General features: G+C 38.4%; 2 protein-coding genes across 2 annotated transcripts in view; one reads left to right on the top strand and one right to left on the bottom strand.

Annotated features, from left to right (window-relative positions):
* Positions 1-3,189: 3,189 nt before the first annotated feature.
* Positions 3,190-10,816, bottom strand: SPCS3 (signal peptidase complex subunit 3). The gene is made up of 5 exons (XM_015813933.1): positions 10,400-10,816; positions 8,869-8,942; positions 7,631-7,707; positions 5,056-5,171; positions 3,190-3,601 (listed from the first exon to the last, which is right to left on the bottom strand). The coding sequence occupies exons 1-5, from the start codon at positions 10,540-10,542 to the stop codon at positions 3,469-3,471; spliced, it is 543 nt and encodes a 180-aa protein (XP_015669419.1). The 5' UTR covers positions 10,543-10,816; the 3' UTR covers positions 3,190-3,468.
* A 675-nt stretch (positions 10,817-11,491) lies between these two features.
* Positions 11,492-13,114, top strand: part of ASB5 (ankyrin repeat and SOCS box containing 5) — a 58,797-nt gene continuing 57,174 nt past the window's right edge. Inside the window, exon 1 of the mRNA XM_015813934.1 lies at positions 11,492-11,922. The gene's annotated coding sequence lies outside the window, so the exon portion shown is untranslated. The remainder of the gene's footprint in view (positions 11,923-13,114) is intronic.

The raw sequence follows: 13,114 nt of genomic DNA on the forward strand, positions 1-13,114 counted from the left end.
CTGAATCATTCAGATGTTCATTGGCAAACTTCAGATGGGCCTGTACATGAGCTTTCTTGAGCAAGGGGACCTTGCAATCACTGCAAAATTTCAGTCCTTCACAGCATAGTGTGTTACCAATTGTTTTCTTGGTGGCTATAGTCCCAGCTGCCTTGAGATCATTGAAAAGATACTCCCGTGTAGTTTTGGGCTGATTCTTCATCGTTCTCATGATCATGAAACTCCACGAGGTGAGATCTTGCATGGAGACCCAGACCGAGGGAGATTGACAGTAATTTTGTGTTTCTTCTATTTGCAAATAATCGCACCAACTGTTGTCACCTTCTCACCAAGCTGCTTGGAGATAGTCTTGTAGCCCATTCCAGCCTGGGTCTAGGTCTATAATCTTGTCCCTGACATCCTTGAACAGCTCTTTGGTCTTGGCTATGGTGGAGTGTTTGGAATCTGATTGCCTGCTTCTGTGGACAGGTGTCTTTTATACAGGTAACAAGCTGAGATTAGGAGCACTCCCTTTAAGAGAGTACTCCTAATCTCAGCTCATTTCCTGTATAAGACTCCTGGGAGCCAGAAATCTTGCTGATTGATAAGAGATCAAATACTTATTTCACTCATTAAAATGCAAATCAATTTATAACTATTTTTGAAATGCATTTTTCTGGATTTTTTTGTTGTTATTCTCTCACTGTTAAAATAAACTTACCATTAAAATTATAGACTGATCATTTCTTTGTCAGTGGGCAAACGTACAAATGCAGCAGGGGATCAAATAGTTTTCCCCCTCACTGTACTACCCTGTAACACCTGATACTGCTTCCAAATGATCCTTTCAGAAATATAAACCTGCTCAATAGAAAATTACTGTGATTGAATCATCTTACCATAGGATTATTATGTAATGAGCTGCTAGTCTATGTGTTTATGAGGGCCACAATATTATGAATCATGGAGCACCAATAAGATCTATTTGAATACATTGATTTTATAAAAGGGCTTCTTTGTGACTCCTAGACACAGCATAAGCCAGTTGTTAAACAGGGCTCTTGGTAATCTTCCATCCAGGTTTTTAATCTCCCTTAGATAAGTAGGCTAAAACATTAAAATTAATTAGACCATGGGTCGGCACCTGCGGCTCTGGAGCCACATGTGGCTCTTTCAGCCTTCTACTGCGGCTCCCAGTCCTCGTCCGCCATTTGCAGAGAGACAGAGACAGAGAGAGGCACTTGCACTTCCCTTCTCTCTCTCCCTCTCCCTCTGATCTTCTGCTCACCTGGCCTCACGCTGTTCTCCGACAAGCTGACAAACTTATTGGGCGGGCTCCCTGCCCTTGCTGCGTCTCTGCAGGAAGCAGGAAGCAGCAGCTCTCTCTCTCTGTCTCTCTCTCTCACACACACACTTTTACTTACTTAGTGGGGGAAGAGGACTGGCAGACCAAGGGCAGGAGAGAGGCAGCCTAATAAGAATGTGTGTCAGCTTGTCGGAGAACAGCATGAGGCCAGCTGACCAGGTGAGCAGAAGATCGGAAAGAGGGAGAGACGGGGGGGGGGAGAGGAAAGAGAAGAGGGAGAGGAAAGAGAGAGAGAGAGGAAAGAGAGAGAGAGGGGGGAGGGAGAAGAAAGAGAGAGAGGAAAGAGAGAGAAAGAGAGAAAATATGAATATATGTTGTCCTTACTGGACTTTTAGTAAAGAATGTTTAATGAAATGTTTTGATTTTTTTTAAATTAAGAGATGAGGTATGGGGATAATTATGCTGTACTTAAAGATGGTAGATAAGCTACTAAAATTGTTTTCACCTGTTGGGATGAAGGAGAAAGGGTTTTTCCCCCCTATTTCTCCGGCATAAAAATTTGTTTTCTTTGTAGCAGTTCATTGATTTCATAAATGCAACACACTATAGTTTTTTTATACATAGCATAAAGGTAAAAAGTATATATGCAGTGTTATCTTCATTTTAGATGTCAAAAGGGTTCTGTGGCTCCCAATGTTTTTTTTTCTGTGAGAAACGGGTCCAAGTGGCTCTTTGAGTGTTTAAGGTTGCCGACCCCTGAATAAGACCATTCATAGTAGCCTGTATTTAATCACATTAAGGCTTTTGTCCATGCTCATTGTAATGTAGAGATGCAGTGATATATGGATGAAGTGATTAGAAGAATGTATAACATATTCTAGGCAAAAAAAGTATGCTATATGAAAGGAAAGCAGGCTCTTGAGAAGCACCTGAAGTGAAATAAAATGATTCTAAGCAACTTTGGTTTTCCTTAGACACAATAAGCAACAATGTCTTAAAGAAATATAAAGTCTAAAGGTTAAATCATGGCAAGTGATTTAAAAAAAATAGCCTTAAAGAAATGAAATGGTTCAGAAAATATACTTTGTCCCTAATCCATGCATGTATGCAGAAAACATTGCTTATTCTGATAAGCAATAAGTTACATGTGGATAAAAGAGATTCTACAAGCCTCTCACACTACCATGCTGTTTGGGGTATGTTAAGATTTAATTAATTATGTGTGTTATTTGAAGTGTGTTAGATGGAATATAATGTAAGATATGTAATTGATAAAAATGGAAATGTGTAATTTTTTATATTTCATTTGTCAACAGGTATGAATTAAAAATACTGTCCAAATAGATGAGGAATTGGATTAGTTTGGTCACTGCATTAAAGAACAAAACAAGAATAAAACAACTAAAAAAACCAGAATGTATAATAAGATTTCTTTTTAACAAAATAAGCTGTTAATCTGTTTTTATATAGTCAATACTGCATGGATTGAATTTTTTGTTCAGTCTGATCTACGAATTGCAGTTTTATTTTTAAATGATATATCCCATGGTGTATCTTCTCTAATCTCACCCACCACAGCTTTTGTGAAAACTACTTTAATCTTTGCCCTAATATCACATTCAAGATTGATGCCACCTGAATTTTTTGTACCAATATCTAGAGAATGCAACTTCTAAAAGCTGCAAAGTACTTTTTTTCTTTTAAAAAAGATGCTGCATTATTTTAAATAAGTTTGTTCATGTTTCATGTCTTTCACAAAAAAATTTTTTACAAAGGAATTTGTTTCAGTAAATGCACAAAGTTACTAAAAATTTGTTTCTGCATAATAATATGCCATTGTTTCAAATAAGGATGCATATATAGGAGAATGGGGAAAAAATAACTCTTACTATATCAAACCAAGCTGTTTCTGATTTCAAAAAGTTTATTTATAAGAAAGGTATTTTTCTCCCAATAGTAAACACAAAACCATTTGCTCAAATTTAAACAACCACCTTTCCTTGAGATTGGAATTTCATCTTTTTTAACTGAAAACAAATCTGACAAAATGTCCCTCCCTCTCAGCTAAGCCTAAAGAAATTAAGTACAGTACCTTTGAATTGCAGTGGGCAAGAGACTAAAAATTGATAAAATTTATAATGTACAAGTATAAAAATATGTTACTCAAGGTACAGCCTAATAATTTAATAGCTTTTGGCCGTTTTATAAGTATCTGGAAATGGAACAGATATGTGTCCTGCTCCTGTTACAAGAGGTAGGATTCCTGCATTTGGTACAACATTCCATGAGAGAGTCAAAGTGACGTTCCTGTTGCCCCTGCAATTAGAAGAAACAGTTAAGTACTTTAAGTTACAAGAAAAGCTACAGTAAGTAAAATGATGTATAACTGCTATGCAAATATTCAAAAAGGGTGTCATGAAATGGCATTTGTGTAAGGGCCCCTCCTCAAAGTGTTGAGGAATCAATGTTTCCAGAACACTTGGTGTGGTTGATTCAAGGGTCTTCATTTCTTCATGCACATGCATTCACCCAGAGGCTTCTGTCTGTATACAAACAAGTACATATACCCAGGAATGCCCTTGAAGCAACTCAACTTTTGTCAGACCTTTGAGAAGCACTTTGCTTGTGACTGTACAGTTCGTGAAATATGCCTTCGTATCCTTTGCATAGCCTTATTATGCATGTCATCATAAAAATTCATTAATTCAATTTAACAAGAATTTGATTATAAACTGTAACGTTCAGTTTTCATACTGAGAAACTTGAAAACTGAATCTCATTATTGTGGCCATGTAACGCAGGGGAGCTCACTAGACATTCAAGATTTATAGTCAGGTTAATATTAATAAGCAAGTTCTGTAACTTAAACTTATACTTAACTTAAACTTGTGTAAGTTATATTAGAGATACAGTAGATACTTGCAGCATTTATAAATATATGGTCAACATATAGTGAATTATCTAAAAAAAAGAGTATCTATTTACAGGTAATCCTCAGTTAATGACCACTCATTATGACAGTGCTGAACAATGGCAGTTATGACTAGTCCTTGAAGTTTGAGACATCCCAGCACAACAGCCGTTATGTGATCGCAATCCAGGTGCTTGGCAACCAGCTTGCACTCTTGACAATTGCAGTGTGCCATGGTCACATGATTACCATTTGTGACCTTTCCTGTCAGATTCCCACAAGCAAAATTAATGGGGAAGATGGCAGGAAGGTTTTAAGTCACTCCTGCAAGTTGTTCTCATTCCTACACTTTATCGCCTGATGAGCCTGACTATGAATTACAATTCTGCATCCACCTGCCTGCCAGCCACACTTTTGCAGCACTGCAGCAGTTATCTCTGCACCTTCCTACAGGCAGTAGTAGCCATCCCTGGCCCAGCTATGCTTATGCTTGCAACTTCCTGCCCGCTTACCTATTGACCTCATTTGTTGGAAGCTGGCAGGAAGTATCAAGGAGGTCCTTGCTTAATGACCTGTGATCCTTGCTTAACAACAGCAATGGAGACTGCCAGAATTGTCATTGCTAAGTGATACAATCGCATGATGTTGCACTTTACAAGTGCATTGCTTAGCAATGAAAATTCCAGTCCCAATTATTGTTCTTAAGGATTACATACTGTATACCGGTATTCCAATGGAGAGGCACTGATGCAATAGAAATATACAGTTGAAGACGGTGTAAGACTGTTTATAGTTTTATCCTGGAGTACATATATCACAAATATATATCAATAAATAACGTAAGGTGAAATTTACTCACTTGAGGCCATTTCCATCATCAAAGAAAAAGTATTTTGATTTCATATCTTTCAAAAGCAGCTTTGGGCTATCTCCTCTCAAGATAATTTTGTCCCAAAGGACAACTTGATTCAATGCCTACAATTAAAACTAAAAGTTATTATCAACAAAACCAATATAAAGTATATTTCTTAAGAAAACAGAATACAGAAACATTTGATTATTTTGTTCATAGTACAATGGCTGAAGGGACATATTCTAAATAATGATAATTAAAAATAGGTACATAAAACCTTTAAAAAGAAGGAAAAATGCACTGCTAAAATCTTATTACTAATGTATTGTTTTCTCACTTATTTGCTTTTCTTTGCGATATTATTTTATATCTTTTATATGCATAGTTTACCTTTAATTGTTTTAATACCTTTTATAAGCTGGTTTTATGCTCATTTTCTAGATAAAAATCAATAAAATTGTTATTTAAAAAAACAAAGGAAGCCACATGCAATTTGCAGGTTACTCTTGTACTCTTGAAGTGCAGATTTTCTAGGACCGTTAAAAGCTGAGAAGTAATTGTTGAAAATATTATCTTAAAAGAGTTTCTAGAATTAGAGTTGTTTTTCTGAGCCAAAAAATAACTACTACATATTTCAGCAGAACTGTGGCATCAACACAGAGATTAAAAATGTTTCATCTAGCATACACCATTGTCTCATATACATTGTTATGTATACATTGTCTTTCTCTGAATATATAGAGATTGTTGAGTTTACATATAACAGCAGCAGCCATACTTTTTTCTATATCATTTCTCTAGGACAGTGATTTATATTTATATATTTATATTTATATTTATTGAATTTATATAAAGTGTATAAAATATAAATAAATTTATATTTATTGAATTTATATATAGAGTGGTGGCGAACCTTTTAGAGACCAAGTGCCCAAACTGCAACCCAAAACCCACTTATGTATCGTCAGGTGCCGGGTGGGCGTGGCCCGTTGGGTGGGTGTGGCCCGTTGGGTGGGTATGGCTGCGGTGGTAGCGGCAGACTGGGTGTGACTAAAAAGTTCAATAAATCAATTCCAACTTTGCGAGATTTTTTTTTCCGCGAGAACTTGAAATTGATTGATTGATTGAAGCTTTTTTTTTTTTGCACATGGTGGCGGAGGGCTAAAGTGAAAAGGTTTTATAAAACCCAGCTGAAGGCCTAGGACTGGGGAGACAGCGCGCATGCCCACAGAGAGGGCTCTGCATGCCACCTGTGGCACGTGTGCCAGAGGTTCGTCACCACGGCCCTAGGACGATGGTAAAAAATCAATAAAGAAATAAACTAAGTACTTAATGCTACATCTTTGTGAAGCATATGGACCAAGTCTAATAGAAAGCTATTTTCTATTATAATTTCTAACAGAAAGCAAAAATAGCTTTCTATTCGAAATTATAAATAATGTATATTATTGTCATATTATCAAATTAAAGTTTTAAAACTATATAGAAGTCTGTTTTTATAAGACCACTTGAAGCAAGGGTCTCCAACCTTTCCGGCTCAGTGGACCATTGGTTGTCGCAGTGGGGGAGGGCAAGAGGGGATGGTTTCATGTGTGCACTACTTTCACAAATGCAGGTTTGGCCCGGTTCTGAATGGACTGCGGCCCGGCACTTGGCTGCGGCCTGAGGGTTGGGGACCCCTGACTTGAAGGATTAAAAGGCTAATCTCTATCATACAAAATGTTGCTGTCCTTTCTGATTAAGATAATCATGATTTAAATTTTGGAAACAGAGGTTAGATCAGCGGTTCTCAACCTGTGGGTCGCGACCCCATTTGGGGTCGAACGACCATTTCACGGGGGTCGCCAAACGCAGTCCGCCATTTTTTTCCCCTTTTCAACGCAGTCCGCCATTTTTTTTCTCTTTTCCTTAGCTGTGCTACTCCCTCTTATTCTATTGGCTTTTGAAAGAGCCATCTCTATGCTCCTGGGTCACGTGTGGTCGTGTGTGTGAGTCACGTGTGGTCATGTGGGTGTGTGCGTGTGGGTCACGTGGGTGCGTGCGTGTGGGTCACGTGGGTACGTGCGTGTGGTACGTGCATGCGGCATTAGGAAGGTTGAGAACCGCTGAGTTAGATGGTATTGTAATGCCAATACATGAAATCCAAATTGCTTCCTTTCTATTAAGACATCTCTTCAAACATTCAAGTATTCAAGCTAGAGCTGTCAGGTAAGTTAAAAACTTTCAGAATATGGATAAACTTTTATATACATTTTAGTTTACCTTTGTAAGCCACCCAGAGTCGCTGACAATGAGTGGGCAGCCACATAAATTCTCTTAAATAAGTAGTCGAATGGTACAAATGAAAATGATGCAAATTACAATGCATCATAGGTAATAGCCTGTCAAAGAACAACCTCAAAATATAACCAACCACTGCTTTTTAGTTATTGCCAGAATATGTTCTAAGGTTTATTTTGGTGATTGAGGAGAGTGTAAGAAGAAAAATAACTGTCCATGTATTATTGTTATGAAGACCAGTAATTCTAATAGCATGAAATCTAGTATGATTTCCCATTTATTCAGTTAAATGCACACTTACATTGTTCTTTGTTGAATATTCTGCTGATAAATATAGAAATAACTGTTTCACGTTCCAATCAAATATACTTTGCAGATGTGAAAAAGATAAGGAACATATGCTGTTTCAGAATATGACTCTTTTCAAAACATTCCCATTCAGTACAAATCTCAACAAGCCAAGCTGCTATTTAAAGAAAGAAAAACCATATACAGAGATTGGCAAGCCTGAACATTATTTGAACTCAAAGCATTCCAACAAGTCCTAAAGCCCTGCTGGTTATAAGCTGGTAGAGTAGAAAACAGAGAAAGTGCTCAGTAGAAGTATACAAAATACTCACTAGAAGTATACAAAATTAAGAATGAGAACTTTGAATGTCATGAATTTAGAAGATACAGTCCACAATTTTACTTTGATTTGGGAACTGAAAAAGACCATTTCATTACACAGTGCTTTGAGCACTCTAACAATAAAACAGCAAGTAGATCTGTTCCTGCCATTGGTTAGACCTAGCTGAAGGGAAAAGGAGGGAAGCATGAGAATCATTATGTACTTAGTTATTAAGATTATTAAGATTATTATTTTTCAATTTATCTGCTTTTTGAATTCATTATTTTTTTACTTCTTTGCTACTTGCTATTTACAATGAATGCAATTATTTTTCCTGCTTTTTTTCCCCAGACATGATTAACAACAATGCTATTAAGTTGATGAGCTTTCAAGTTGCTGTGTGCAAATCTGTGTTACTTTGTTCACTGAGGAAGTATGCACAGTGTAAGCATGATCATTAGGAAAAAGCCCCCAAAGCAATAGTGAAAGAAATGAATATTGGTGGTATATTGTCCACTAAACATGCATTGAAATAAATCTACTACTACTGCATCTTTGCGTATTCAGTTCTATGGTTATGACTTCAAAGAATTATGCCTAACTATTGCTTCCATCTTTTCTTATGAGGAAGCAAAACCCAAGTTTTCAGTTCCTGTTTTTATCTATGGCAGAACACTCAATATAAGACTTAAAGTACAACCAATTTGAAACTCCTTTTCCATAAGCATCTGAATGGACGGACCATCACGTTTGAAATTAAAAATATTGTGTGAAATCATATTCACACATTAATATTCACATCTGTCCATTTTGGAGGCAGTGTTTCTCCCACTGCTTGCTACAAATGAAGGAAGTAGAGTTGATTCTGTTCTGTTGAAGCCAATAAGACATTCTACCCGTTTAATAGTAACATTTGTCATAAAGGATATCTGCATTAATGTCAAAAGTAATGATTCCAAGGTCACTTCTTTCACCTGGTCCAGTGAAATCTTCTACATTTTTTCTACAAAATAAAATAAAAGTATTATTCAATATTATTCATGTATTCCTTTCTAACATTGTCTCTTTTAGATGTAATTTATTCTTTGTTAAATAACCCTAAATAATGTAATATTTCTTTGTAGATTACAAAAATAATTTGTAAAATATCTTAGATAAAATATTTCTTATAATCAACAAGTAATTGATCATAAATATTCAGTATAATGAACACAATGTAAATTGCTAGTTAATTGGGAATCAACGTTAAATTAAGCTCTTTTAAAAAAAACTATTCAAAACATGCCAAGTAAATATGAATTCAGTATATGTGATAGCCATGTACATAATTTAGTTTTCTTAGCACTTATTTATACTTCTTACTAATACAATTACTATACCATGAGAATCTGGACATATTTTTACCTTTTTCACCCGAATGACTCACTATAAGAAAATACCATAAATGTATTTTCTCTGCATTTTCATCACTTAATTGATGCAATGCAGTTAACACAACACACTTTAACAATGTTATGTATATGAAATCTGAAATCCAGTTCATAAGGGTGTCTACTGAAATTTTCAGAAAAGTGTATCTAAATAGGATTTATTTTGCTAGTGAAGCAAGATATTTTGTTACAAAGTAACACTCAACATCTTACACTTTTCTAACTTCTTAGAAACTGGGATATGCTTAGCAAATAAGCTGTCAAATATAAACAGCAACTGATGTTTTTAAACTGAACTGCCTTTCTGTGCATCCACTCTCAAGGGAGCTTGCCAGAAGGCAGATTACAGCACTGGAAGGTTCGTGTTGTTCATTCATTGGTTTAAAGAAAAAGGAAATGACAGAACAGGAAGAAAAGGCCACACTTATGAAACTGACAATCTAAAGAAAATTAGATTAAGACCTAAGTGACAGCAAATAGAGAACTAGAATAGTTTGCAAGAACAATATTAAGAATTCCTTTAAATGTGAACTAAGCAGCTACGTATTAAAGGAGTGGAATAACATGTAACAGTCAATAATTAAACAGGAGAAGACGCTAATCTCAGAATTATTCTCCATCAACAGCAACTCCTGTGAGACTATATATAAAGGCTTTATATTAAAAAGCAAGCACCAGGACAAGGAGAGAGATTTAGAAAACGGGTTAAACAAAAGGGGGCGGGTTACTCCACAATACAACTCGGCACCCGGAAAAGTCAGGTCACTCTGACAGCTGGAGCAGCCAAGCATCATGGCTCCATAAAGACTAACAAACGCCCTAAAGAATTCGTTAGTTTTTGAGATGCCGCCAAAGTCTTCGGCGCATTCACCCTTCTCAGCCAGGGGCCGCTGAAAAGCAGAAATGCGCATCCCATCCTGTTTTCCCTCCATTTCCCCCTCTCCACGCCGGAACAAGGGCTGCTGGTTCCCATCTCCGGAGACAGAGAAGGGCCGACTGTGACGTTGCCCTCCCTCATTCACACACTCACAGCATGACACGGGAGACGGCGATGCTGACTGGCACGGAGCGCTCTTTGAAAGCAGTGGTGATGAAGCAGCCGAAGGTCAGCGCCGCCATCACGCTCAGCGAGAAGGCGAAGAGCGAGTTGGCTCGAGTTAGGACGGTGTTCATCTCTCCGCTGTCCCTCCAGCCCTCACAACACACACGCGTACGAGCGAGCAATTGCCCGCTTTTTCTTGCTCTTTGGGCCGGCCAGGCCTCAGCTCTGGAGGAACGGAGACGGGTGGGTAGGCACGCAGGCAGGCAAGCTCGAGTTAGGGAGAAACACGAGGACCTGAATCCGAAAGGAGAAGGCTGCTGCCCGGACTGCCGCTGTCCGCGATTGAAGAGAAAGGGAGGCCCAACGCAGCACCTTGCCTGGTAACGAACCCGCCCAACCACCCCGCGAGAGGAGGGCCCAAAGAGCACCCGTCCGCCTCAGCCCGCCCATAGGCGGAATATCCCCTCTCGATTCCACTGCCTACAAGTCCCATGAGCCTCAGCAACCATCTTTCGCTCTACTTCCTCCATAGAGATAGGAAAGTTAGAGTGACAGGAAGTCTGCCTGAGGCGAAATACTGCTTTTGAGTTTGGTTAAGTGACCTGCGCGGACGCCGAATTGAGGAAACAAGCTTTTGCCAGATCGGGAAGTTCGTTATATTTGCCCCTGATACAGCCCAAAGTTTATTTTTGAGATTGCTTGCTACGCTGCTATCCGAATTTACGAAGGTTGAGTTCTTAACAGCATTCCCCAAGCCTGTACCGGCGGTGGGGGGAAAGCAATGTCAAATAATTTTGGAATGATTGCTAAGAAAACTAAATGCTCCAACGCATTAAGTCATCCTAAGCGGAAATCTAATTGGAGACTATTTTTAGCCAAATTCATTTGGAAGGCGCTGATTGGAGCAGATGGAATTACGCTAGTTTCTCTACACCGCCTGGATAGCCTGTGAATTGCCCCTCTCCTTCGGAAACAGGTGCTGCCGGGTGCAGCATCGCAATGGGAAGTTCATCCCCTTGCGACACAAGAGGGTCTTAACTGCCTTGCTCTTATTTATTTGCGGGATGCTACTCGAAAGACACTGGGTGCAGCTCATTGGAAATACGGGGAGGACAATACTAAGAATTGCATGTCTCAACCTAAAACAGCAGGCGGGGCTTATTGTAAAGTTCTGGTTGAGTCTCTCCCCCACCCCGCCATGTTCTCTGCTGCAGTAAGCCAGTTAACAAAGTAGACATTGAAATGGCAAGTTTTCGACAGGGGACGCTGCTACTTATATTTCTCAGCACAATAAAAGGCGTTTTAAAAATGAAATCTGACTTCAGCTTAGGTTTGGAGAGTTTGGTTGCAAGCTTACTAAATAATGAAACTATATTTCTTTTAAAAACATATTTTTCAATACAGCACTGTAATGCATTAATACAGTAATGCTCGTATCAAAAATAACTATGGAAATCGAGTATGGACGCAAATAGTTCTCCAGGAACCGGTGGTCCTATCTGCTTGCCAAAGTAAGTGTTAGTCTATCTATGAGAAGTAAAATGGTGGAGGGGGTGACTCACAAATATAAAGCATCGATAAAGTAGATTTTATCCTTAACTCTATTTTTTTTTTCAATCTTTCTTATGCCTTGTCAGGAGTTACCCAGAAAATCTGGGAAATGCTGCAGTGGTGAATTAATATAGAGTAAACATATTTTAGCGGAACGACTCCAAATAACACCAAATGGTAGCAAAGAAATGCAGAAAACTATTAGTTGCCATCTCCTGTTGCTCTGGAGATTACAACTCAGATAGATTGTCTTAACATATCTAAAGTTTTGCTAGCAAAGACATAGTACTTTGCCTTCTTATTTATATATTAAAGCAGTAATGTTTAGCTATGTGTTTTGATCTGGCTATGATTACATATCCACCAAGCTACAGGAAAACCTGCTTCAATAACATCTCAAAGGAATTGTCTTTTCTAAGAAGACAAAGCCAGAGCACACAACAAACATAATTACAGATGCACACTGATAATAGCCTGTAGGCCAGAGTACAGAGCAGGAAGCAGAACTGAGGACCACTAGAAAGGAAAATATTCCAACATCTTCTACCTTCTATATAAATAAAAATGTAAATGTTCGTTTGTTCAAAATCTTAAATCTCCGAAAGTTCTTCACCGATTGCTTTGAAATTTTGACACAACATTGCATTTGAATACGCGCGTGTTTTTATATACCTACTATTATATACGGCGTTAAGCAAGGCTGTGTGCTGGCACCAACCTTATTCAGCATGATGTTTTCAGCCATGCTGTCTGACGCCTTTCAGAACAGCTCAGCGGGAGTCAATCTGAGGTACAGAACCGATGTAAAATTGTTCAACCTGCGCAGTCTCCAGGTAAAGGAGACTGTGCTACGAGATCTTCCCTTTGCTGATGACTGTGCCCTTAATGCAGGATCGGAGCAGGAAATGCAAGCCAGCATGGACAAATTTGCAGCCGCTTGTGACAACTTTGGCCTTCATCAACACGAAGAAAACTGAGGTGATGTACCAGCCAGCTCCAAAAGCCCAATACCAAGAGCCTACCATCACAGTGAAGGGACAAAAACTGCAAGCAGTGGACCAATTTACGTATCTTGGTAGTACCCTCTCCCGCGCAGTGACAATTGACATCGAGGTCAACTGTAGAATTGCCAAGGCAAGTTCTGCATTTGGC

This window comes from Protobothrops mucrosquamatus, unplaced genomic scaffold (assembly GCF_001527695.2).
Source record: "Protobothrops mucrosquamatus isolate PMUCROS unplaced genomic scaffold, P.Mucros_1.0 scaffold204, whole genome shotgun sequence".
Lineage (NCBI taxonomy): Eukaryota > Metazoa > Chordata > Lepidosauria > Squamata > Viperidae > Protobothrops > Protobothrops mucrosquamatus.